This window comes from Barbatula barbatula (genome assembly GCF_947034865.1).
Source record: "Barbatula barbatula genome assembly, chromosome: 5".
NCBI classification, from domain to species: Eukaryota; Metazoa; Chordata; class Actinopteri; order Cypriniformes; family Nemacheilidae; genus Barbatula; species Barbatula barbatula.
In genome coordinates this window covers 530,485-558,378 of record NC_136769.1, presented here as the reverse complement: position 1 = coordinate 558,378, position 27,894 = coordinate 530,485, and the positions used below count along the sequence as shown (strand labels likewise).

The 27,894-nt window shown below is 44.7% G+C and overlaps 2 protein-coding genes across 2 annotated transcripts; both read left to right on the top strand.

The window, feature by feature from the left end:
- The first annotated feature begins 3,559 nt into the window (after nucleotides 1–3,559).
- LOC306894844 (aerolysin-like protein) lies at nucleotides 3,560–4,933 on the top strand. The gene is made up of 2 exons (XM_079457681.1): nucleotides 3,560–3,608; nucleotides 3,727–4,933. The coding sequence occupies exon 2, from the start codon at nucleotides 3,744–3,746 to the stop codon at nucleotides 4,683–4,685; it is 942 nt and encodes a 313-aa protein (XP_079313807.1). The 5' UTR covers nucleotides 3,560–3,608; nucleotides 3,727–3,743; the 3' UTR covers nucleotides 4,686–4,933.
- A 17,444-nt stretch (nucleotides 4,934–22,377) lies between these two features.
- Nucleotides 22,378–23,880, top strand: LOC306894569 (aerolysin-like protein). Its single transcript, XM_079457228.1, has 2 exons — nucleotides 22,378–22,549; nucleotides 22,673–23,880. The coding sequence occupies exon 2, from the start codon at nucleotides 22,690–22,692 to the stop codon at nucleotides 23,629–23,631; it is 942 nt and encodes a 313-aa protein (XP_079313354.1). The 5' UTR covers nucleotides 22,378–22,549; nucleotides 22,673–22,689; the 3' UTR covers nucleotides 23,632–23,880.
- Nucleotides 23,881–27,894: the final 4,014 nt, after the last annotated feature.

Sequence of the window (27,894 nt, the reverse complement as noted above, 5' to 3'; positions counted from 1 at the left end):
CATTAAGAATAATTGTATTACTGAATATGCAATTTGTCTGATGTGTTCCATGTCACCCATCCCTAGGTCCAACACAATTTATCCATTGTTGACAATAAAGTTAATTGTATTACTTTATATCTTTATAATTCAATAGAATAGGCTTAGGATTTGCTTGCATCAGGTCCTCCCTCAGTTTTAAATATTTTGTTGCGTGGCATGTTAATAATTATAATTTAATTTTGTTTTGTTTGTAGTAAAAATGCCGGGTGGATCAACCTTTTGACAGTGTACCCATTGTTCGGAAAATATAAACTGTGCTAATAGAAGATGCACCAAGGTAAATAATGTACAATAGACTATTGTACTGTCTAACTACTATCCCCTTTTGTCATGCATTAAAGCCAGAGGAATCGGGTCAAAATTCTAATAACCTTTATTGGCATTAAATATCTCAGTATTTGTTAAAAAAAGATAAAAGAGTTTTGTTACACCACAAACTTGCATGTCAGTAGGTATTTTTCAAAAGGCTACATTCCTTTAAATACAATTCTGTTACAAGGCTACACTTTTGATATTAAATCTATCTATTGCAGACAATAGTACATTTTTCTATTGCTGTGGTTCTCAGTAGGGTTTTTTTTACCAATTCTGTTTTCGATTCTGTTTATCGATCCTGATTTTTATTGATTACTTGTTTTGATTCCTAAGTTGTTAAAAGTGAAGTAAAACACTTAGATATCAAACTGTATCCATATTTTGAATTCAAAATTCTAGAAAATGGTAACATCTCTGCTAGCCCATGCAATAGGGTACGTGTACATGTCAAACATCACATGGATAAACAAGTCTCGTTACATCCGCTTGTCGGAAACAGTGTTAACAGAAGTACTAACTAACCTTGATATTTATTCGTAAATAAATCTTAAAAATTATTTGTATTTAAGTCAATCAGATAACCTTTCTGACCATTTATGGCATTTTATTTTACTATTCAAATATCTGTGAGACGAAGAAAAATAAAAGCTTTTAAATATCAATCTGGTTATGTAATGGCTATTGATCTTCGGTAACTCATTTAAAGGTTTTTTTTAGTATAACAGCTCTATGTGTAACAAAGCGCATACAAAAGGTTTAAACCTGATGCAATGAGACTTGTTTTCTACATGTGGGGTTCGGCATGAAGCCTATAATGACAACTTAAGGCATAATGTTTGCTGCCAAATAATGGAGATTCATACTTTCCATTAAAATATGGTACACAACAAGCTTTTTAATATTAAAGCTTGGCTGCATATTTAGTCTGCCTAGTTAACACACAGACCACAGTTTAGAACCTTTTTTGCTGTCATACTGTGTCCTCACCCTCTCCGTCTCTCCCCCTTACCCAGTGTGGGAAGCTGCTGGAACTAAAGTCCAGGCAGACAGCTAGAATGAAAACGTTCCGGACCAAGGCCAAAGAATGGGCTCGCAAAGTCAAAAAGTCACGGAATCAGGCAAAAATATTTGACAACAGTTCCCTGTTGGTAATAAACACTTTGTCTTTCTCTTTTGGTCAGCCATGGGGGTCTTCTGTCAAAATAAATGATATTTTACAGGCAGTTGTGTGTCATGATGTCATCAACAGAATAATCCTTGCCTGCAACTTGTATCCATTCAGCTTCACTCTTAAGTTTTTTTCTTTTGGATCACTGGTAATGCAGTAGAGTACACTAGTGGTCAAAAGTTTTGGCAACCTTTTGGTTAAAAGGTTTCTCTTGCTCTAAAAAACTTTTGATCTGAAGGTGAATGCCTAAATCTCTGAAATTAGTTTAATAGACAAAAATATAATTTTGCAAACATACATGTTTTTCAAGGACAAAACTAATATTTTATTTAATACATTCTTTTTTTTAAATGGATGACTTTGACTGAATAATGAAGAGATAGATGGGAACTCCTTTAATATTGCTTAAAAAGCATCTCAGGGTGAGACCTCAAGAAGCTTCTTGATAAAATGACATAAAAATGTGCCCCAATCACATTGGGAAATCCTAAAGGGTATTTGAGTTATTAGAGGTGGCAGCAAGACCACATTTATTTGATCAGCCTAATTCAGAAAGACGTTCACCATTCACCTGCAATCCTATGAAACTCCTCTTTGATGGTTCTCACAGTAAACTTAACACAAATGTATAAAAAGAGCTTGAGAGCAATGCACACTTCTCTTACTCTGCATACAGTTGCCTTGCTAACGTGTTCTGCATCCCCCGTGTTATATAGAAAGCTTCCATTAGCAAAGAAACATAACAGAGAATCTGCTCAGATGTTAAGAGCGCGACCACGACGAGTGAGGTTTGTGATGTAAGGATGAAGCAGAGTGTGGATATATTTAATGGACTGTAAAGAAAAACGGTATCGCTCAAATAAAGAATCCTCCGGATATGATAAAACATCCAAACGGGGCTTCACCATATATTCTCTCCCGACGTAAATTTAACTCTCTCTGAATGAACGGACATGCCATTTTAATGTCTGTGTTACGAACTTGTGCGCGATTAAGGAAAACAAATGAATAAACAAATGGCGAAGGCAAGTTCAACACCGCTCGAGCTTCTAAAAGGGGCGGAGATTGTAACAAACCTCGGGTTAGTGGAATAAAACCTGCTCCCCATCACCAGGACTCGGCTGAAGTTCAATTTCTAAAGAGAGTTGAAAGTGGATCTGGTGATACCTAATAATATTTCATACTATCTCATGCTCACTGGCGCGACACATTGAAAGGGGTGATTTAGGCTTTCTTTTGTGCGCGGCCTGGAGCGTCCAGCTGTGAAAAATGTCACGTCTAAACAGTTGCTCAGGGACTTCTGTGAACAGCAGCCAGCTTCTTCTTTAAAGTCCCAGTAAAATAAAAAAGACAGCATATAAAGTAAATAGCTTATCAATGTGGGTCATTTTGTTTTTAAAATTCATGTGCCCTCATAATCTTCAGTTAAAATCTGAAAATGCACTTCTGCCCTGAAATGACAATCCATCTCTCCCTACAGACCCCTACAGACCCCTACAGTCTGTGGCTACACAGGACACTAGTGTATAGTATAATTATTATAATACACTTAAGAATTTCCTACAGTTTATTACTGGTCTACAGTTGATCAACTGTATGAAGTAAAAGTACTGTACAGTACAGTATAAAATAAATACCATAACCATAGTATTCTGTTGTATTGACTATTGTAAAAGTACATGCTGTGGTATATTACGTGCTGGAGGATATAATGCAGCCCCATGTAGACTGCCTTGTCCTGTAAACAGAAGAGCGATGCTCCAGTGATGTCTTCAGGTGGTTCTTCAGCTAACAGATTACATCATCACTTGATGAACAGCAAAGCTGAAAGAATTCACATATTAAAGAGATCTCATCTGTGATTTTTCTTTCTGATGAGTTTATAAATGACCTTCATGTCTCTCTCACACACGACTGAATCCAGTATCTGATGCTGTAGTTCCGGTGGTGGGTGGGAGTGTTATTGCTCAGTGTGAAGATGAAGTCCAGCCTCATGAGCTCAATATAAAAGCAGTTGACAGTTCAACACAAAACACCAGAAGAGCTGCTCTTCAAACCAACTTCAGCTGAAACAGGCGTTCAAGTAAGTGCACTTAACAGGTGGCCAAGAGCTTCTATTAATTTGGATTAAAGGAGAAAAATAATTTTTTATCTTTGATTGCTTGGACAACACTTTTGTTCATCTGTGTTGCAATTTTCAGATCAAATCCTTTAAAAGATGGCAACAACTTTGTACGTAATTGGTGGCAAAGGAGGTCACGAGTTTTCCTTCACTGGTCAGAATTATGGTGCCAGTCTAAAGAGGATGTGGGTTTGGGTCGGAGGCTCACAGGTGAAGGCGGTCCGGGCCTGGCTCACAGACGGAAGAGAGGAGACCTTTGGAATTCCTGAAGGATCATATGAAGAGTACGTGTTTCAGCCCGGCGAGCTCATCACCTCAATGTCACTGTGGGGAAACGGAGCGGGGACGCGTCTCGGAGCCATCAAATTCAGCACCAACTATTCTAGAAGTTTCTTTGTGAAAATGACAAGCTGGGGACTGAAAACAGAATATCCCATAAACGTCGGCTCTGGATTCTGTCTGGGCATCGTGGGAAGATGCGGGTGGGACATCGACAGCATGGGATTCTTATTTCTCAAGAAAGTTGAGTCGGTAATTCTCACTAATGTCAGCTATCCCACTCTTGACTGGGTCACAGCACAAGTCATACCGGAAGTGATCCAATCGAGCACTTACAAGAACGAAACCTCCGTCAGTCAAGAGCACACTATTGAAAGCGAAAAGAAAATAACCAATTCCTCCTCATGGGCTACAAAAGAAAGCATCACAAACACATTCTCCGTGGGGGTGAAGGCTGGGATTCCAGATATCATAGAAGTGTCCGCAGGATACAGTCTTCAGAAGGGGACAGAAAACACTTACAGTAAAGAATATAAGGTTGAAAGTACAGAAAAACAAACGTTTAAGATCGATGTTCCAGCGAAGAAGAAGGTGGATGTTCACATCATGATTGGCAGATGTAGTTTCGATCTCCCGTACACCGCCAAAGTGAGGGTCTTGTGTGAGAATGGTGCACAGCTCACCTTTGAAACCAAAGGCAAATACAAAGGTGTCAGTTACACCAAAATAAAAGTTGACAACAAAGAAAGTGATCTTTAATATCAAGATGGAAAAAGATTTCTGCATTAACTTTAAGTTTAAATGTTAAAGGCTGCTTTATCTTGACTTGAATAAATAATAAATCACCTGTATAATCACAAGAAATGCATTTAGGTCTGTGATCGACCTCTTTATGCAATAAGTTCAATGATATTTCGCTTTACTGTAAATGTGTTGTGTGGAAAGAAAACATTCAGTGTTATGAAGAGAATGTTTCAGTTCCCAACATAAATAAACCTTTTAACATCAGATGCTTTTGTTTCATTTTCTTGAGTGTTTTACTACCGTCATTCAGAGACACAACTGGATTCTGAGCACTGAAATAAAACAATAAACCAAACACAACCAGAAGAAACATTTTTACATCAAAATAAAGAGCTGCAATATATACCAAACACTGCCAAATATATACCAAATAAACCGGATATTATATATTAATTGAACTGTTTTCACAGGAAACACAATTCCATGTGTGAGTTTCTATGGATAAACGTCAGTGTAGAGAGTCATTATTGAAGAGATTAATAACTGCTGAAGTGTTTTTATGATCATGCCATTCAAACACAATCCACACCGCTGAATGATGGAAGAATAAATGAAGGTTTCACTGTAATCTCAAGCAGCTCTATTATTCTGGGATGTGAGGAAATAAAGAGTTTATCAAAATAAATTCTGCATTGACTTCTATCCCGTTCAGTCCTGCAGTGCTTATAAAAGTGTGATTCTCTTTAGACGTGTAAACATAGAAACAAAGACCTGAAGCGATTCATGACTCATTCATTATTTGACATACATTGAATTCATGATTCTGGGCTCTTCACAACAAATGTTAACTTGACAAAACTGAAAGTAGAACTTCCTGAAAGAAAATTCAAACTGAACTCAACCCCATTCTGTGAAATGAAGCGTTCTTTCATTATTCTCCATAAAATGCAAGATGTAGTGAATGATGTTGTCATGTTCACACGTTGATCTCTTCCTCTGTTTCAGTGAAGGTGTACAGCGCCCTCTTGTGTCTGAAAGATGAAGATCTGTGATGCTCCTCTTTTACCGATCCTCCTCTTCCTCCTCCAAAGTGATGCGCCAGCACATCTGCAGCCTCCTAAACCTCTGAGGTTCAATCCTGACCTCCTCTCTGACCGGACACATGTTCAGCTGTTCATCATCATCTTCATCTTCATCATCCTGTGGAAATGTCCCCGCAGTAACAGACCGAAGTACATTCACCAATGTGTCAAATGTTTACAGAAACAACGATTGTAAGTTTATGCCATGAACCTCAAATACTTTTAAAAATTATGCGTTTAGTTGATGGTGATGAATTCTAATAGAATCGTAGTAAACACGACAGCTTACTTCTGAGATCAGAAAGCTTTGTTGTTTCTAGGCGGACCGTTAAAGAACGAGGCACCCAAATCCCCTTGAAAAGCCTGTGAAGCTCAACCAATCAGATGAGGACTTGGAACGTGCTGAAGTGTTTCCAGGAAATTGTGCCTCATGCATCAGAGGTTTAGCCAACGGGCCGTGAGGTCTGAGGCTGAGACTAGGGACGGATTAACGCACGTGCCCAGGGCACTCGACCACCAGGGGGCCCTTGCAAATTTATATACACACAGACCCATATTATACCATTGAGAATTCCTGGAAAGACATCAGGGGCAAAAGACGAAGTAAATTCAAGCCTGTGAACTGATCTCCCAGCTTTCAAAGTATTAACTATAGTTGGATTCTCATATACAGTCTCTCTCTCTTATATTTTGAAAATTCCTAACAAAAGGAAGATAAATGGGGAAAAAGAAAATTCTATATCTAACCAAACAGACGAAGGATCACCCATAATCCATTCCGATATGTATTTTAGGTGAGAGCATAACTGGTAGGGATGGGCTCGAGTACTCGGCCGTGATAGTGACGGCTTGGGTGGAGCCTCTGTTAACACCTCCCCTTCAACTGTCAGTCTGACAGCGATCGCAACTTCCGGTTCACAGGGCTTACTTATTTGCCCCAAGGACTACACTTCCCATGATGCACCACGCTCCCTCACCTGTCCCTCGTCTGCAATCCCCACACTTGTCAGCAATCTCATCACCCACAGACTATCAGAACTCCTTATTTTTCTCCATGCTGTGTGCTAACTAAGTTAGCCTTCCCATTAGTGTTTCATTACCTTCACCTGCCCCTTAGTAATTATCCTGTGTTTGTTCCCCTATTTAATGCCCTCTTGTCTATTGTCTTGTGCTCGTTCGTTGTACTTGTTACCCTGTAATAGAAGCCTTGTCTGTTGCCCTAGTAGTCTTGTCCTGAAAGCTGCGGTTAAGTTTATTCTAGTCTTGTGAGTGTTTGTTTCGGTCTTAGTGTTTTATAGTTAAGTCCTCCTTCAGTTCTTGTATGTTCTTTTACCCCATTGTGGGCTTTTGTTTTGTGTTTTGTATTTATTAAAGTCTTGTTAACCCCTTCATCATCCGTGTCTGCCTGCACTTGGGTTCTTCCACCACGTTCCTCATCCACGTTCACGACACCCCCACCCTGAAATTTGCCAGTGTGGTGATGCGATCGTATGATCTACCCATGTTTGAGGAAATGGTACGGTCCAGGGGTATAAAGGTAGATAGGACTGGCATGCCACACAGGTGTGTCCTATAGGGCTTCGGGAAGTACCGTTATTTCCGGTGGGTTGGGCTACGCGTCCAAGAGGTAAGATCTACCAGTGGCAGTTAAATTGTAATTGTCGAACAGGGTAAATAGAGATGCATTTAAATTTCAGTGTGGTTGAGGAGTACTGCGGGCATTTGCGAATGGCTGTGTATTTTCGTGAGCCATAAATCCGCGTCAAGTGTGTGGTGCATTACGGGTCATTAGCTGCAGGTGTGTTACTCAATTTTCACGTATGAGGTTGTGGGAATGTATTTTCCCTCTAAATTCATTTGTTGTTATGTTATTTCTGCAGTGACTTGGGGTGTTGGAGGTGTTGCAGCAGGCTGAGCCGACGCCAGTTCGCAGGCTGATGCCGGCGCTATTTGGGGCTGCGATTCTCCCTTATGGAGTAGCGCTATCGTACCTGCATGTATAATGACTGCCTGAACTGGAGTGTTTTCCGAAAAAGACAAGTGTCACTACTGTTCGCACTGATTCACCCAACTTACCGTTCTTTGCCATCTTACGGTGTAGCGGATCCATGAAGTTGATTGTTCCGGACCGAATTGGACCGTTCGTAGAGATGTGTTTATTCACGTGATTTCCCTTTCGCTCTTTCGCTTGTTGGCGTGCCTGGGACAGTGTCTTTGTCCCTGATTGGTGCAAAGGACTATTCCCATTTAGCTGGCATATATCTAGGGCATAATAGCCATTTTGTGTCTGTCGACGTGCTTCGGTGCCGAGTCTTGCGTGTCTAAAGGCACGACATCGAACTCTCTCTCTTGGAGGACTAGGAGAGGCGTGATTACTGGACTAGAAGATGATACACGAGTAATTCGTATCAATGTTATTTGGGGTTAATTTGTTTTGTTTAAATTGATTTTGTTTCAATTCGTTTTTGTTTAAATTGATTTTGTTTCAATTCGTTTTGCTTAGGGATTTTGTTGAATTTGTTTCGTTTAAATTGACTTTGTTTAATTAGTTTTGTTTAAATTGATTTGTTTCAATTCGTTTTGCTTGGTGATTTTGTTTAATTAGTTTCGTTTAAATTGACTTTGTTTCAATTCGTTCTGTTTAAAGTGATTTGTTTTATTTTGTTTTGGTTTGTGTTGAGTTTTATTAATTTTCTTTTCGTTCCAGAGTTGGGGAATTGGTCGTGGCCGAGATCCTCTGTGTGTGGTGCTGTGCTGTGGTTGATTGGTTTGCAGTGTTAACAACAGAGAAACATTTGGTGTGTGGTGACGTGAGTGAGCACAACGGTTGTTGGATCAATCGGACGACCTTCCCCAATTCTGGGTTGGATGATTTATGTGGTGTGTGCGTGCTTGGCATTGTTATGACGGCTTGTGTCTTTTAATGCTTTAAATTAAACGTGATCTTGCATTTTAGATTGCGTGTGAAATAAATTGTTTGCCATCTTCCCTTTTCGTCTGTTACCTGTCTCAGCCAATAATGAACCTGTGAGCTTTTGGTATTCTCTTAATTTCGGGTCCCCGGACCTATCCGGGGTGGCGTAGTCGGCTCGTGTTTTGATTTATCCCCTTTCCCCTTTATGCCATCGCCACATTTGGCGTAGTCGGCAGGGTCATTGGCTGTTGTACGGGTACAGACGTAGGGATTTTTTTTTAGATATATATATATATTTTTTATACATATTTTGGAGACGCGTCTGGTAATTACCCCTTATATTGTGTAGAGATGGAGGCTGAATTACAGGAAATGAGAGACCTTGTGGCTCAGTTGAAGGCTGATAACGATCGACTGCGACAGGAGCAGGCACCGGTTGAGTTGCTTGATCCTGGCGCAGGCTCTAGTAGTGCGTCACGGCCATTAACGCCTATATCTGTGGGATCCAATGTTAACACCGTTGAGCGTTTTGTGTTTGTTCCTCGTGAACGGCGTTGTCCCAAATTTAATGGTAGGTCTGGTGTAGGCATTGAAGAGTGGGTCGAAGAAGCTCAGGCGTGCATGCGCATGCGGACGATGACGGCTGTCGAACAGGCTTTCTTTTTGTTTGATCATCTTGAGGGAGAGGCTCGGGATGAGATTAAATATCGGCCGAGCCCTGATAAAGATAATCCTGAAAAGATTATTTCTGCATTGCGTGAAGTGTATGGCTGTCTCGAGTCCTATATTACGCTGCAAGAAGCCTTTTACTCACGGTGACAGTTGGAGGGAGAAACGTTACAAGAGTTCTCCCTGGCGCTCTTGAGTTTATTTGATAAGCTTAAACAACAGTCTCCGCATGCCATTTTGGATGCGCAGGTGGTAGTTGGGGATCAGTTTATTGAATGCGTGTTGGATAATGCCTTACGCAGAGAATTAAAACAATTGGTAAGGCGTCAGCCTGCTGCAACACTGTTAGATGTCCGAGGGGAAGCAATTCGCTGGGAGAGAGAGGGAGTGCCAGGCGGTGTACGGGGGCGCAGTCAGTCTGTTCCTTTGATACAGGGACATCAATGTGGCGTTAAAGATGATTCTGAGGTAAATCCTGAGCAGGGACATCATTCACAGGAATTTAGGGAGTTGAGGGAAATGCTGATTCGACAGCAACAGCAAATTGATCAGCTTTCTCAGACTTTAGCCCGTAACCATAGTCCCCAGTCTCGTGGTCAGCCCCTGCGTTCTAGTTACGTGATTTGCAGACGGTGTCAACAGCCTGGCCATTTTGCTCGAGACTGTCAGTGGCAGAGTCTCAGTTCGGTTGGAGGTAAGAATGGCTCTTGTGATTTTCGTGCCAGCGGTTCTGTGCCTCGTTTAGTCTCCTCATGCCCGCATTTAGTTGCAAAGATTGGCGGTGTGCCCATACCCTGTTTGATAGACACTGGTTCCATGGTATCGACCATTACAGAGAGTTGTTTTCGGTCTGGATTCGAACCATGGGGCCAGCGTCGACTACAAAACTGTCATTGGTTACAGCTTAGAGCAGCCAATGGACTGGAAATCCCTTATATAGGGTATATGGAATTGGACGTTGAATTGTGTGATCGTGTGGTATCAGGGTGTGGCATATTGGTTGTGCGTGATCCACCTGGGGGTAATTCTGGTGTTCCCGGGATTTTGGGAATGAATGTTCTTGGTCACTGTTATCGTGAGCTTTTCGGGCAGTACGGACCGACTCTATTTGAGCTACCATTAGTGACCCAAGACATGGGACTATCTCGGGCCTTCCAAGCCTGTCAAAAGGTAGCTGGCGTTCTGGCATACGGGGGCAATGTAAGAGTCTGCGGGCATCGGGTGTGTCGTGTTCCAGGAGGCACTATGAAGTTTGTAACAGCAACATGTTCATCCATGTTCAGAGATAAGATTGTGTTATTCGAGCCCCTTGACACTGGTATGCCTGCTGGCTTATTGGCCTCTCCGTCGTTAGTATATGTCGATGGTGGTATGGTTTGGGTGCCTGTTGTCAATGTGGGTGTTCTCGACGCTGTTTTATACCCGAAAACCATCCTTGGGAAGTTGCGGGAAGTGTATCTGGTAGATTCACCTGCCGGACTGACTGAGGTATCTGCGGTTCCTGCTATCACAGTGACCTGTGATCAGATGGTAGCCCCTGCGGCGGAAAAGGTCGAGAACATAGAACTGTCAGGGCTGTCGGATGAGGAACAGGGGAAGGTTAGGGCTCTCCTTCAGGAATTCCAGGCGGTGTTCTCTGCTGGGGAGGGAGACTTGGGTTGTACTGACCTCCTGTCCCATGAAATTCCTTTACTAGACGAGACGCCTGTTCGACAACGCTATAGACGGATTCCCCCATCTGAATATGAGTTAGTTAAGACTCATATTGGCCAGCTTTTAGACACCCAAGTGATTCGGGAAAGTTGTTGTCCGTACGCCTCCCCATTAGTATTGGTTAAGAAGAAGGACGGTGGCCTACGCATGTGTGTAGACTACCGTCAACTCAATGCTAAAACTCGGAAAGATTCGTTTCCACTGCCTCGAATAGATGAGACATTGGATTCATTGACAGGGGCTCGCTGGTTCACTACGTTAGATCTGGCCAGCGGATATAACCAAGTCCCTGTTGCAGAGGCTGATCGCTACAAAACAGCTTTTTGTACACCTTTTGGTTTGTATGAATGGAACCGTATGCCTTTCGGTTTGTGTAACGCACCAGGCACCTTCCAGCGGTTGATGCAACGGCTGTTTGGCGACCAGCAACATCAGTCTCTCCTGCTGTATCTAGATGATATTATTGTCTATTCCTCCTCTGTGCAACATCATTTACAGAGGTTGAGGATGGTGCTGGAACGTTTGCGGGCTGCTGATCTTAAGGTAAACTTGGCCAAGTGTGCATTCTTTAGAGAAAAGGTGCAGTACTTGGGACACGTAATATCCCCCCAAGGAGTGTCCACAGACCCGGCAAAGGTTGAGGTTGTAGCGCAGTGGCCGCGCCCCAAGACTGTGTCGGAGCTACGTACCTTTTTGGGCTTTGGCAGTTACTATCGGCGATTTGTGGAAGGGTTTGCTCAGATAGCAGCACCGTTGCATCGGCTGGTAGCGGAGGTAGGAGAAGGGAAGGGGAGAACTAAGATACAGGAGTTGGATGCGTTATGGTCCGAACGGTGTGAACAATCATTCCGGACCCTGAAAGCTAAGCTTGCCACCACACCAGTCCTGGCATATGCTGATTTTAAGTTACCGTTTATCTTGGAAGTTGATGCCAGCTATGTAGGGTTAGGTGCTGTACAGTCTCAAGAGATTGGGGGCAAGGTGAGACCGGTGGCCTATGCCAGCCGTAGCCTGCGTCCTGCAGAGCGTAACACTGCTACCTATAGTTCTATGCGGCTTGAGTTTTTGGCTCTAAAATGGGCCATGGCTGAAAAGTTTCGTGAGTACTTATTGGGCCATCGTTGTATCGTGCGTACAGACAATAACCCCCTTAGTCACTTGGCGACTGCTAAGTTAGGTGCCACCGAACAGCGATGGGCGCTGAACTAGCGGCCTTTCATTTCGAAGTACAGTACCGATCCGGGAGATCTAACCAGAATGCGGATGCGCTATCACGCATGACTCCTAAGGAACGGTACCTGGAAAGGGAAGGCTCGTTGGGAACATTAGTTCCTGAACTGCTTAGGCGTGCTGGAGTGGTGGATCGGGCAGACTCCACCACTGTGAGGGCCATGCAGGTGATGCCAAATCGATCTAGACCAGAGTTGGCTCGATTACAGGAGGAGGATCCTATTATCAGTGCAGCTTTTAAATTTTGGCGCCAAGGGCAAGGCCCAGGGCCCCAAGAACGACGACAGTTACCCAAGCTAGTGTTGGTGTTACTCCGGCAATGGGAGCGGTTGGAGGAACTGGGGGGCCTATTATATCGACGGGTTTGCAGTCCTGATGGTGGTGCAAAGGTGTTGCAGCTGGTGCTGCCTGTTGTGTTACAGACTGAAGTGTTGACCCAACTGCATCAGTGTCATGGGCACCAAGGCACCGAGCGCACTTTGGAACTGGTACGACAGCGGTGCTACTGGCCTGGGATGTCGGCCGATGTAGCCCGTTGGATACAGCAATGTGAGCGGTGCCAGCAAGCCAAAGAGGCTGCCCCAGTCCCCAGAAGCTACATGGCTCATCTGTTAGCTTCCCGTCCAAATGAGATAGTGGCCATTGATTTTACGATCCTAGAACCTTCTCGTTCGGGGCATGAAAACGTGTTAATAATGACAGACATTTTTAGTAAATTCACAGTGGCAATCCCTACTCGGGACCAACAGGCGGCGACTGTGGCTCGCGTCCTGGTTGACGAATGGTTCTTTAAGTTTGGGGTCCCAGGCCGTATCCATTCGGACCAGGGACGTAACTTCGAATCGCATCTTATCCAGCAGTTGTGCACCCTTTACCAGGTGGGTAAGTCTCGTACTACCGCATACCATCCAGCTGGTAATGGCCAGTGCGAACGGTTTAACTGTACCCTGCACAATTTGTTGCGGACTTTGCCCACTGGAAGGAAGAGGGATTGGGCCTCTTGTTTGTCCCAGGTGGTATTTTGCTATAATACCACTCCCCATCAAGCCACCGGTGAGAGTCCCTATTTTTTGATGTTTGGAAAAGAGCCTAGACTGCCGGTGGATTTCTTGCTTGGTCGGGTGCGAGAACCAGTGGCTGGTGGAGTCCATCACTGGATGGAAGAGCATCAGGCTTGCCTTAAAGTGGCCTTCGAAGGTGCCCGTGAGCGGTTGCAGGCCGCAGCTCAGCATCGCAAGGCGAAGCATGATCAACGGGTAAAAGAGCAACCGCTAGAAGAGGGCCAAAGGGTCTATCTGCGAGAACGTGGGTTCTCTGGGCGGCATAAGATCCAGGATCTTTGGAGCCCAGTCGTCTATGAGGTAATTCGGGTGCCACGGGATGGGGAATCTGTGTATTCGGTGGCACCAGTGCAAGATCTCACTAAAGTCCGTAACGTTCATCGGGTGTCCCTAAAACCCAGAGTTCAAAGGGATCCCATGCCGACCGAGTCCTTTAAGGATTGGCCGGAGTTGCCAGTACCTTCAGTAAGAGAGGAACACTTTGAGGAATTGGAGGATGGGGATTTAGCCTTGGTGGTGACCCAGGCCCCATCAGCAATTCCAGAGAGCATTGAGGAGAATTGAGCACCGCCAGAGGTAAGGGTGAGTTCCGCGGTTCCGGGGGGTGCAGTTGGGGGGAGTGAGAGGAGAGTAAGTTTACCAGTAGACTTGGGATCTGTTAGTACCGGGCCGTTTAGTATCCCCGAAAGGATCGTTAGACCTAGACGTGCTAGGGCCGGGCAGCATACAAATTTGCACCATTTACCACGAACAGCAGGGGCGGATGCTCATCAGATTTCTGCCAGGTCTACCTCAGGGCTTAACCCTACTATGGCTTCTTTTAGACCTTGAAGTTATGTTTTTCATCGTCGGGACTACGATGACTTGTGGGGGGGGTAGATTGTGGTGATGCGATCGTATGATCTACCCATGTTTGAGGAAATGGTACGGTCCAGGGGTATAAAGGTAGATAGGACTGGCATGCCACACAGGTGTGTCCTATAGGGCTTCGGGAAGTACCGTTATTTCCGGTGGGTTGGGCTACGCGTCCAAGAGGTAAGATCTACCAGTGGCAGTTAAATTGTAATTGTCGAACAGGGTAAATAGAGATGCATTTAAATTTCAGTGTGGTTGAGGAGTACTGCGGGCTGTGTATTTTCGTGAGCCATAAATCCGCGTCAAGTGTGTGGTGCATTACGGGTCATTAGCTGCAGGTGTGTTACTCAATTTTCACGTATGAGGTTGTGGGAATGTATTTTCCCTCTAAATTCATTTGTTGTTATGTTATTTCTGCAGTGACTTGGGGTGTTGGAGGTGTTGCAGCAGGCTGAGCCGACGCCAGTTCGCAGGCTGATGCCGGCGCTATTTGGGGCTGCGATTCTCCCTTATGGAGTAGCGCTATCGTACCTGCATGTATAATGACTGCCTGAACTGGAGTGTTTTCCGAAAAAGACAAGTGTCACTACTGTTCGCACTGATTCACCCAACTTACCGTTCTTTGCCATCTTACGGTGTAGCGGATCCATGAAGTTGATTGTTCCGGACCGAATTGGACCGTTCGTAGAGACGTGTTTATTCACGTGATTTCCCTTTCGCTCTTTCGCTTGTTGGCGTGCCTGGGACAGTGTCTTTGTCCTGGATTGGTGCAAAGGACTATTCCCATTTAGCTGGCATATATCTAGGGCATAATAGCCATTTTGTGTCTAAAGGCATCGACATCGAACTCTCTCTCTTGGAGGACTAGGAGAGGGGTGATTACTGGACTAGAAGATGATACACGAGTAATTCGTATCAATGTTATTTGGGGTTAATTTGTTTTGTTTAAATTGATTTTGTTTCAATTCGTTTTGCTTAGTGATTTTGTTTAATTTGTTTTGTTTAAATTGATTTTGTTTAATTCGTTTTGTTTAAATTGATTTTGTTTCAATTCGTTTTGCTTAGGGATTTTGTTGAATTTGTTTCTTTTAAATTGACTTTGTTTAATTAGTTTTGTTTAAATTGATTTGTTTCAATTCGTTTTGCTTAGGGATTTTGTTTAATTTGTTTCGTTTAAATTGACTTTGTTTAATTAGTTTTGTTTAAATTGATTTGTTTCAATTCGTTTTGCTTGGTGATTTTGTTTAATTTCCATCCATCCATTTTCTTCCGCTTATCCGGGGCCGGGTCGCGGGGGCAGCAGTCTAAGCAGAGATGCCCAGACATCCCTCACCCTAGACACTTCCTCTAGCTCTTCCGGGGGGACACCGAGGCGTTCCCAGGCCAGCCGGGAGACATAGTCCCACCAGCATGTCCTAGGTCTTCCCCGGGGTCTCCTCCCGGTCGGACGGGCCCGGAACACCTTCCGGGGAAGGCGTCCAGTAGGCATCCGTAACAGATGCCCAAGCCACCTCAGCTGACCCCTCTCGATGTGGAGGAGCAGCGGCTCCGAGCTCCTCCCGGGTGACCGAGCTTCTCACCCTATCTCTAAGGGATCGCCCAGCCACCCTGCGGAGGAAGCTCATTTCAGCCGCCTGTATCCGGGATCTTGTCCTTTCGGTCATGACCCAAAGCTCATGACCATAGGTGAGAGTAGGAACGTAGATTGACCGGTAAATTGAGAGCTTCGTCTTGCGGCTCAGCTCTTTCTTCACCACGACGGACTGGTACATCGACCGCATTACTGCAGAAGCTGCACCGATCCGTCTGTCAATCTCCCGTTCCATCCTTCCCTCACTCGTGAACAAGACCCCGAGATACTTAAACTCCTCCACTTGAGGAAGGAACTCTCCACCAACCTGAAGTGGACAAGCCACCCTTTTCCGACTGAGGACCATGGCCTCGGATTTGGAGGTACTGAATTTCATGCCAGCCGCTTCACACTCTGCTGTAAACCGTCCCAGTGCATGCTGAAGGTCCTGGTTTGAAGGGGCCAACACGACAACATCATCCGCAAATAGCAGAGACGAGATCGTGTGGTCCCCAAATCTGACACCCTCCGGCCCCTGGCTGCGCCTAGAAATTCTGTCCATAAAAATTACGAACAGAACCGTTGACAAAGGGCAGCCCTGCCGGAGTCCGACATGCACTGGGAACAAGTCCGACTTATTGCCGGCAATGCGAACCAAGCTCCTGCTTCGGTCGTACAGGGACCTGACAGCCCTTAGTAAAGGACCACAGACCCCATACTCCCGAAGCACCCTCCACAGGATGCCACGAGGGACACAGTCGAATGCCTTCTCCGAATCCACAAACACATGTGGATTGGTTGAGCAAACTCCCATGAACCCTCCAGCACCCTGTAGAGGGTGTAGAGCTGGTCCAGCGTTCCACGGCCTGGACGAAAACCACACTGTTCCTCCTGAATCCGAGGTTCTACTATCGGCCGTATTCTCCTCTCCAGTACCCTGGCATAGACTTTCCCGGGAAGGCTGAGAAGTGTGATCCCCCTGTAGTTGGAACACACCCTCCGGTCCCCCTTCTTAAAAAGAGGGACCACCACCCCGGTCTGCCATCCCAGAGGCACTGTCCCCGACCGCCACGCGATGCTGCAGAGGCATGTCAGCCAAGACAGCCCCACAACATCCAGAGACTTGAGGTACTCAGGGCGAATCTCATTCACCCCCGGTGCCTTGCCACTGAGGAGTTTCTTGACTACCTCAGTGACTTCGGGTTGGGTGATGGACGAGTCCACCGCTGAGCCCTCAGCCTCTGCTTCCTCAATGGAGGACCTGACAGTGGGATTGAGGAGATCCTCGAAGTACTCCTTCCACCGTCCGACGACATCCCCAGTTGAGGTCAACAGCCTCCCACCTCCACTGTAAACAGCATTGGTAGGGCACTGTTTCCCTCTCCTGAGGCGCCGGACGGTTTGCCAGAATCTCTTCGAGGCCAGTCGATAGTCCTTCTCCATGGCCTCACCAAACTCCTCCCAGGCCCGAGTTTTTGCCTCCACAACCACCCGGGCAGCAGTCCGCTTGGCCTGCCGGTACCCGTCAGCTGCCTCCGGAGTCCCACAAGCCAACCAGGCCCGATAGGACTCCTTCTTCAGCTTGACGGTTTCCCTTACTTCCGGTGTCCACCACCGGGTTCGGGGATTCCCGCCTCGACAGGCACCGGAGACCTTACGGCCACAGCTCCGAGCGGCCGCTTCGACAATGGAGGTGGAGAACATGGTCCACTCGGACTCAATGTCTCCATCCTCCCTCGGGATCAGGTTGAAGCTCTGCCGGAGGTGGGAGTTAAAGATCTCTCTGACAGGAGACTCGGCCAGGCGTTCCCAGTCTGCCAAGTCTGTCCAGCTTCCTCTCTCGCCATCGGATCCAACTCACCACCAGGTGGTGATCAGTTGACAGCTCCGCCCCTCTCTTAACCCGAGTGTCCAAAACATACGGTCGCAGGTCAGATGAAACGACTACAAAGTCGATCATCGACCTGCGGCCTAGGGTGTCCTGGTGCCATGTGTACTGATGGACACCCTTATGCTTGAACATGGTGTTCGTTATAGACAAACTGTGACTAGCACAGAAGTCCAATAACTGAACACCGCTCGGGTTCAGATCAGGGGGGGCATTCCTCCCAATCACGCCCCTCCAGGTGTCACTGTCGTTGCCGATATGGGCGTTGAAGGTACCCAGTAGGACGACGGAGTCCCCAGTCGGAGCACTTTCCAGCACTCCTCCCAGGGACCCCAAGAAGGTCGGGTACTCTGCACTGCCGTTCGGCCCGTAGGCACAAACAACAGTGAGAGACCTAACCCCGACCCGTAGGCGCAGGGAGACGACCCTCTCGTTCACCGGGGTAAACTCCAACACATGGCGGGAGAGCTGGGGGGCTATAAGCAAACCCACACCAGCCCGCCGCCTCTCACCATGGGCAACTCCAGAGTGGTGAAGTGTCCATCCTCTCTCGAGGAGTGTGGTTCCAGAGCCCAAGCCATGCGTAGAGGTGATCCCGACTATCTCTAGTCGGAACCTCTCAACTTCACGCACAATCTCAGGCTCCTTCCCCGCCAGCGAGGTGACGTTCCACGTCCCTAGAGCTAGCTTCCGTATCCAGGGATCGGGCTGTCGAGGCACTCTCCTCCGACTGCTGCCCGATCCACTCTGCACCGACCCCCTATGGTCCCTCCCGCACGTGGTGAGCCCACGGGAAGGCGGCCCCACGTCGCTCCTTCGGGCTGAGCCCGGCCGGACCCCGTGGGGAAAGGCCCGGCCACCAGGCGCTCGCATACGAGCACCGACCCTGGGCCTGGCTCCAGGGTGGTGCCCCGGTTGCGCCATACCGGGCGACGTCACGGTCCTTGGTATTTTTAACATCTTTTAACATTTGTTTAATTAGTTTCGTTTAAATTGACTTTGTTTCAATTCGTTCTGTTTAAAGTGATTTGTTTTATTTTGTTTTGGTTTGTGTTGAGTTTTATTAATTTTCTTTTCGTTCCAGAGTTGGGGAATTGGTCGTGGCCGAGATCCTCTGTGTGTGGTGCTGTGCTGTGGTTGATTGGTTTGCAGTGTTCACAACAGAGAAACATTTGGTGTGTGGTGACGTGAGTGAGCACAACGGTTGTTGGATCAATCGGACGACCTTCCCCAATTCTGGGTTGGATGATTTATGAGGTGTGTGCGTGCTTGGCATTGTTATGACGGCTTGTGTCTTTTAATGCTTTAAATTAAACGTGATCTTGCATTTTAGATTGCGTGTGAAATAAATTGTTTGCCATCTTCCCTTTTCGTCTGTTACCTGTCTCAGCCAATAATGAACCTGTGAGCTTTTGGTATTCTCTTAATTTCGGGTCCCCGGACCTATCCGGGGTGGCGTAGTCGGCTCGTGTTTTGATTTATCCCCTTTCCCCTTTATGCCATCGCCACACCAGTTTAACTTTTCATTACCAAACATATAACTCAATACCAATAACACAATAGCAGCATCGCAGTATAAAACCTAGGAACACTTAATAGAGAAAGTAAAATCTTCACAGCTTTGCTGACTTTGTAAACATATGTAGAATAACCAACACACACTACACATTTGAAAGTGCAAACTTTTCTTCAGTAAACAGAATTAGTAGCAGCACATCCACATTTCCCGAATTTAAGTTAATTAAACATGGACATACCTGCATGTGATGCACGGGCATCATCTCGCAGTTTCTTCTTCTTTCTTTTCTCTGATCTTGACTCCTAATGTCTTTTCTGGGCTATTTCCAAATAAGTTGCCTAGGCTACCGTCTGTCAAACTGCGTCAGGCGCACGCGCGATCAACCGGCGCTGCCGCGCGGACCGTACATGGGCGGGTGGTGATATGGGATTGTTCGGCCTTATGAAATAATATTAGATTTAAAAAAAAAAATCATTACGCTATTTTTGGTGCCGCCTCAGCACTTGGTGCCTTACGCACAGCGCGTGATGCACGTGGTAGCGGCGGCGCTGGCCACACCCATGACAGAAAACATTTACAATCCAAAATAACGACGCGGGTATGATTTTAGTTGAGGCTGGCTTGGTTACTCGTCTGGGCCATGGATTAAATCCCCAGTTAAATCCTCTCCGCCGTCAGGATTCCCACCCTCCGTGCCCGCTGTAGCGCTCGATGAGGCGCCATTTCTTTCCATCTGCTCACCTGTCTCTTCCGCCCTTTTTTAGGTATGACAAAGCGATCCATTTTTAGCTTCAAGATATAAAGTTCGTAGCAGCTCTTGCGGTCTCGCGACAGCCCCTTGAATGCAATGACGCAAGGCGCAGCGGCAGCAACGTTCATGGGGCGTCGCATTGATTCTTATGATTATATATTTTTTTTATATGTCGATTAAATTATTAATTATTATTGTTCTGCGTAGTTTGAAGAGAACCATTTTTAAATCTTTATCCCGGATATATATATTTTAATATATATCAAATATTTTTTAAATCAGGAAGGGGTGGGGGGTCTAATGGGGGGTCAAGGCATTTTTTGGAAGGGTCTTGAGACCCCCCAAGACCCCCCCTGGCACCGCCACTGCCTCCGTTACACATAGCTGGAGCAGGGGCAAGCATGGCCAGTTTTCTGTCTTCTATAGCCACAGTGCTCGGTTCTCATGTCCTCATAACTTTCAAGGCCAGTTTATTAAATATATCAAACATTTCCCAGTCAGGCATCCTACTAGCAAGAGCATTTAAACTCACCGGACTGAAGGATGTTTTTATATTTCATTTTCATCTGCTGCCATGTTCTTTTTATTGCAGAAGGATTGCACCTACATGACAAAAATCGTAGGTATATATGTATATATATACAGTGCCTCCTATTCTATTGGCGAGAAATAAACCGAGCACATTTTGTCACGTGGCGTTGCCATGGTGAATCGTGTTATCTTCACTCAATTGATGATGGCTTTTTAAAGCCACGGTGATCGCGCGTAACCTCGAGTGAACTTACTCAGAGTGGATTGAACTCATTGAAACCAGCTGTTCTGAAACAGAAAACTCAGAGTAGAGATTATCTGAGTAAATCAACTCAGAGTTCATATTTTAACTCAGTGTTGCTTGAACCTCCTTATTGAAACGGGTCCCTGCTCACTCTGGTATATTTTGCTCAAAATCAATATGACTATTAAAACCATTCCATTCTTCAGAAAATCAGCTATAGTTTAACTAAAGCAACCATGATTTTATTTCTAATAATTCCAGGGTGAGCACAAACATTATCCTTGACATTACACTACTGTAAAAATAAAATACGAGCAGAAGATCAAACATCTCTAAGAGGAGATCTGTGTGACTTCCGAAATCACAAAATCTGATTCAAATGAACACGAGACTTGTACAGAGATGTTTTGTGGTCACTGAACAAGGCTTTCTCCAAAGGAAAACGTGGCACTAACAGATTTATCATGTTACACTAACTAATCACAGTCATTTAGCAGACTTACAGAGAGTTCAGGGAGAAACAAGCGAAATGTCATAAAAGAGCAATAGTACGATAGGTGCTAATACAAAGTTACTCTAGTTCCAACAGAAGCCAGAGAAGAGAGAGAGAGTTGGTGTAATTTTTTAAAATGTATATATTCATCTGTCAAGTATTCACAGAAGAGGTGTGTTTTAAGTAGTTTTTTGAAGGTTGTGAGAGATGTGGTTGACCGGACAGCATTGGGAAAAATGTTCCACCAGGAAGGAGTTGTGAAGGAGAGCCTATATAATCAAACTCACAAACCGGCTTCTCACAAAGAGTTCTGCTGAGACAGCACACATCAGTCATCTACAGTTCCCAAACACAGCAGCCAGCCGCCTGTGATCTCAGACTCCTTTTGTTTGAAGTCAGTTTGTAAAATTTCGTTCGGACCACTGCTGACTTTACATTCCAGCAGGCGCTCTCCATCCCGTCAAATTAGATGATGGTTTAGTTACATTGAAAGGGGTGATTTAGGCTTTCTTTTGTGCGCGGCCTGGAGCGTCCAGCTGTGAAAAATGTCACGTCTAAACAGTTGCTCAGGGACTTCTGTGAACAGCAGCCAGCTTCTTCTTTAAAGTCCCAGTAAAATAAAAAAGACAGCATATAAAGTAAATAGCTTATCAATGTGGGTCATTTTGTTTTTAAAATTCATGTGCCCTCATAATCTTCAGTTAAAATCTGAAAATGCACTTCTGCCCTGAAATGACAATCCATCTCTCCCTACAGACCCCTACAGACCCCTACAGTCTGTGGCTACACGGGACACTAGTGTATAGTATAATTATTATAATACACTTAAGAATTTCCTACAGTTTATTACTGGTCTACAGTTGATCAACTGTATGAAGTAAAAGTACTGTACAGTACAGTATAAAATAAATACCATAACCATAGTATTCTGTTGTATTGACTATTGTAAAAGTACATGCTGTGGTATATTACGTGCTGGAGGATATAATGCAGCCCCATGTAGACTGCCTTGTCCTGTAAACAGAAGAGCGATGCTCCAGTGATGTCTTCAGGTGGTTCTTCAGCTAACAGATTACATCATCACTTGATGAACAGCAAAGCTGAAAGAATTCACATATTAAAGAGATCTCATCTGTGATTTTTCTTTCTGATGAGTTTATAAATGACCTTCATGTCTCTCTCACACACGACTGAATCCAGTATCTGATGCTGTAGTTCCGGTGGTGGGTGGGAGTGTTATTGCTCAGTGTGAAGATGAAGTCCAGCCTCATGAGCTCAATATAAAAGCAGTTGACAGTTCAACACAAAACACCAGACGTGCTGCTCTTCAAACCAACTTCAGCTGAAACAGGCGTTCAAGTAAGTGCACTTAACAGGTGGCCAAGAGCTTCTATTAATTTGGATTAAAGGAGAAAAAATTTATTCCAATAATTTTTTATCTTTTATTGCTTGGACAACACTTATCTGTGTTGCAATTTTCAGATCAAATCCCTTAAAAGATGTCAACAACTTTGTACATAATTGGTGGCAAAGGAGGGAACGAGTTTTCCTTCACTGGTGAGAATAATGGTGCCAGTTTACAGAGGATGTGGGTTTGGGTCGGAGGCTCACAGGTGAAGGCGGTCCGGGCCTGGCTCACAGACGGAAGAGAGGAGACCTTTGGAGTTCCTGAAGGATCATACGAAGAGTACATGTTTCAGCCCGGCGAGCTCATCACCTCAATGTCACTGTGGGGAAACGGAGCGGGGACGCGTCTCGGAGCCATCAAATTCAGCACCAACAAATCTAAAAGTTTCTTTGTGAAAATGACAAGCTGGGGACTGAAAACAGAATATCCCATCAACATCGGCTCTGGATTCTGTCTGGGCATCGTGGGAAGAAGCGAGTGGGACATCGACTCCATGGGATTCTTATTTCTCAATAAAGTTGAGTCGGTAATTCTCACTAATGTCAGCTATCCCACTCTTGACCTGGTCAAACCACACGTCGCACTGGATGTGATCCAATCGAGCACTTACAAGAACGAAACCTCCATCAATCAAGAGCACTCTATTGAAAGCTCAAAGAAAATAACCAAATCCTCCTCATGGTCTACAAAAGAAAGCATCACAAACACATTCTCCATGGAGGTGAAGGCTGGGATTCCAGATATCATAGAAGTGTCTGCAGGATACAGTCTTCAGAAGGGGACAGAAAACACTTACAGTAAAGAATATACGGATGAAAGAACAGAAACACAAACGTTTAAGATCGATGTTCCAGCGAAGAAGAAGGTGTTTGTTCACATCACGATTGGCAGATGTAGTTTCGATCTCCCGTACACCGCCACAGCGAGGGTCTTGTGTGAGAATGGTGCACAGCTCACCTATGAAACCAAAGGCCAATACAAAGGTGTCAGTTACACCAAAATAAAAGTTGACAGCAAAGAAAGTGATCTTTAATATCTAGATTGAAAAAAGATTTCTGCATTAACTTTAAGTTTAAAAGTTAAAGGCTGCTTTATCTTGACTTGAATAAATAATAAATCACCTGTATAATCACAAGAAATGCATTTAGGTCTGTGATCGACCTCTTTATGCAATAAGTTCAATGATATTTCGCTTTACTGTAAATGTGTTGTGTGGAAAGAAAACATTCAGTGTTATCAAGAGAATGTTTCAGTTACCAACATAAATAAACCTTTTAACATCAGATGCTTTTGTTTCATTTTCTTGAGTGTTTTACTACCGTCATTCAGAGACACAACTGGATTCTGAGCACTGAAATAAAACAATAAACCAAACACAACCAGAAGAAAGATTTTTACATCAAAATAAAGAGCTGCAATATATACCAAACACTGCACAGACGTTACAAGATGAGAAAAATAAACCAGATATTATAAAATAATTGAACTGTTTTCACAGGAAACATAATTCCATGTGTCAGTTTCTATGGATAAACGTCAGTGTAGAGAGTCATTATTGAATAGATTAATAACTGCTGAAGTGTTTTTATGTTCATGCCATTCAAACACAATCCACACCGCTGAATGATGGAAGAATAAATGAAGGTTTCACTGTAATCTCAAGCAGCTTTATTATTCTTGGATGTACAAAATAAATTCTGCATTGACTTCTATCCCGTTCAGTCCTGCAGTGCTTATAAAAGTGTGATTCTCTTTAGACGTGTAAACACAGAAACAAAGACCTGAAGCGATTCATGACTCATTCATTATTTGACATACATTGAATTCATGATTCTGGGCTCTTCACAACAAATGTTAACTTGACAAAACTGAAAGTAGAACTTCCTGAAAGATTATTTAAACTGAACTCAACCCCATTCTGTGAAATGAAGCGTTCTTTCATTATTCTCCATAAAATGCAAGATGTAGTGAATGATGTCGTTGATCTCTTCCTCCGTTTCAGTGAAGGTGTACAGCGCCCTCTTGTGTCTGAAAGATGATCCTCCTCTAATCCTCCTCTTCCTCCTCCAAAGTGATGCGCCAGCACGTCTGCAGCCTCCTAAACCTCTGAGGTTCAATCCTGACCTCCTCTCTGACCGGACACATGTTCAGCTGTTCATCATCATCTTCATCATCCTGTGGAAATGTCCCCGCTGTAACAGACCGAAGTACATTCACCAATGTGTCAAATGTTTACAGAAACAACGATTGTAAGTTTATGCCATGAATTATGCGTTTAGTTGATGGTGATGAATTCTAATAGCATCGTAGTAAACACGACAGCTTACTTCTGAGATCAGAAAGCTTTGTTGTTTCTAGGCGGACCATTAAAGAACGAGGTACCCACATCCCCTTGAAAAGCCTGTGAAATTCAACCAATCAGATGAGGACTTGGAACGTGCTGAAGTGTTTCCAGGAAATTGTGCCTCATGCATCAGAGGTTTAGCCAACGGGCCGTGAGGTCTGAGGCTGAGACTAGGGACGGATTAACGCACGTGCCCAGGGCACTCGACCACCAGGGGGCTCTTGCAAATGTATATACACACAGACCCATATTATACCATTGAGAATTCCTGGAAAGACATCAGGGTTGTTTAATATTGGGGCAAAAGACGAAGTAAGTTCAAGGCTGTGAACTGATCTCCCAGCTTTCAAAGTATTAACTATAGTTGGATTCTCATATACAGTCTCTCTCTTATATTTTGAAAATTCCTAACAAAAGGAAGATAAATGGGGAAAAAGAAAATTCTATATCTAACCAAACAGACGAAGGATCACCCATAATCCATTCCGATATGTATTTTAGGTGAGAGCATAATTGGTAGGGATGGGCTCGAGTACTCGGGCGTGATAGTGACGGCTTGGGTGGAGCCTCTGTTAACACCTCCCCTTCAACTGTCAGTCTGACAGCGATCGCAACTTCCGGTTCACAGGGCTTACTTATTTGCCCCAAGGACTACACTTCCCATGATGCACCACGCTCCCTCACCTGTCCCTCGTCTGCAATCCCCACACTTGTCAGCAATCTCATCACCCACAGACTATCAGAACTCCTTATTTTTCTCCATGCTGTGTGCTAACTAAGTTAGCCTTCCCATTAGTGTTTCATTACCTTCACCTGCCCCTTAGTAATTATCCTGTGTTTGTTCCCCTATTTAATGCCCTCTTGTCTATTGTCTTGTGCTCGTTCGTTGTACTTGTTACCCTGTAACAGAAGCCTTGTCTGTTGCCCTAGTAGTCTTGTCCTGAAAGCTGCGGTTAAGTTTATTCTAGTCTTGTGAGTGTTTGTTTCGGTCTTAGTGTTTTATAGTTAAGTCCTCCTTCAGTTCTTGTATGTTCTTTTACCCCATTGTGGGCTTTTGTTTTGTGTTTTGTATTTATTAAAGTCTTGTTAACCCCTTCATCATCCGTGTCTGCCTGCACTTGGGTTCTTCCACCACGTTCCTCATCCACGTTCACGACACCCCCACCCTGAAATTTGCCAGTGTGGTGATGCGATCGTATGATCTACCCATGTTTGAGGAAATGGTACGGTCCAGGGGTATAAAGGTAGATAGGACTGGCATGCCACACAGGTGTGTCCTATAGGGCTTCGGGAAGTACCGTTATTTCCGGTGGGTTGGGCTACGCGTCCAAGAGGTAAGATCTACCAGTGGCAGTTAAATTGTAATTGTCGAACAGGGTAAATAGAGATGCATTTAAATTTCAGTGTGGTTGAGGAGTACTGCGGGCTGTGTATTTTCGTGAGCCATAAATCCAGTGTTGCAGGAATATGGGCAGTGCTCCTTTAAGAATGTGGGATTCGTAGTCCAAGTATGAAAAGGTTTGTGGGTAATGTTGTGCGGGAGAGTAACGTGTTAAGAATGCCGTGTGAGCATCTATGAGAACGTGGAGACTGTTGTTTAAAAACCAAATAAGTTGTGAAACCACCCGGGAATAAAACGACTGTTGTGAGGTATGGACTTTCGCATTACGAGATTAAAAGATCTGCCTCGATATAACTTTGTCGACTCATCCTTGTGAGAAATGGACCAGAGTTTAACGTTACAGTTGTCCGTGACCAGGGAGGTGGACTAATAAAAAGTAACATTGGGGGCTCGTCCGGGATCTCTTGCATGTGGTGAGTCGCATGGATATTTTCGATTCTAAAGGCGAAGTTTATGAAGTCGCGAAAAGATGAGACAATACGCACATGTTAATCCGGGTGGCCACGTGAATGCTACGATGCCAACAGAGCATGATGACAAACGAACGTCTATGTCATTTTCGGATTGGTTAAACGAATTAAGTGCTCAAGCATTAAATAATGACAGTAAAAACCCCTTTGCACAGAACGATACGGCATGCTCGCAAGCAGCTACAGCCAAAACGCCCACGTACTGTTATGAACCGGCTGTTTCACCACGAACAGTAACAGAAACCAATCCTTTCAAAAGTAGAGTGGGAAATGAGATACAAGACAGTGGAATTGATACGCAGTGCTATGTGCAAAGTACACCAGCAAACTTAAAATTTCGACAGGATGTGTACAGTGAACAAACAAACAGAGTTATTTCCCAGAGCATGCCCGTAATGCATCCTAAGCCCTGCCAACGTGCTACCTATGCAGCCCCGCATGTTGTAAATGACCATGAGAGTAATACTGTGTGTACCAATGATGACGAGCATTGTTTTCTTGAGCTGAATAGATCCAGACAACATAGAAAGAAGCTACGCCAGATGTTCTACGACCCATCATCAGACAGTGGTGAGGAATTCAGTCATGTAAAAGAAAGAATACCAACGCTCCGACCAGGTCAGTTTGATGGTTCCATTCCTTGGAGGGAATTTGTGAATCGCTTTGAAGATTGCGCCAGAGCCAACCACTGGTCGGATAGAACAATGACGGTGCAGATGAGGTTCTGTTTAGTGGGTGCTGCAGGCGCTGTGATTCACAAAAACCCCAGATCAAGCCGATGGAATTATGCCCGCATAGTGGAGGAAATGGAAGCTGCATATGGGCCGTCATCAGAACACGCTGCTGCCATTGGAATTGAACTTAGGCACAGAGTCCGTAAAGCAGGTGAGCCACTTCATGTATTGAGAGATGAGATATATGAGAAAGTCTCCATTGTCTATGCAGATCGCACCGAGAGAGAACAGGACTCCATCAGTGTTGAGGTGTTCACTAATGCTATGGGAGATGCTGACATTGTACAGAGGCTGCTGGAAGAGCGTCCACGCACACTGGCCCACGCTTACGAGATTGCACACAGGT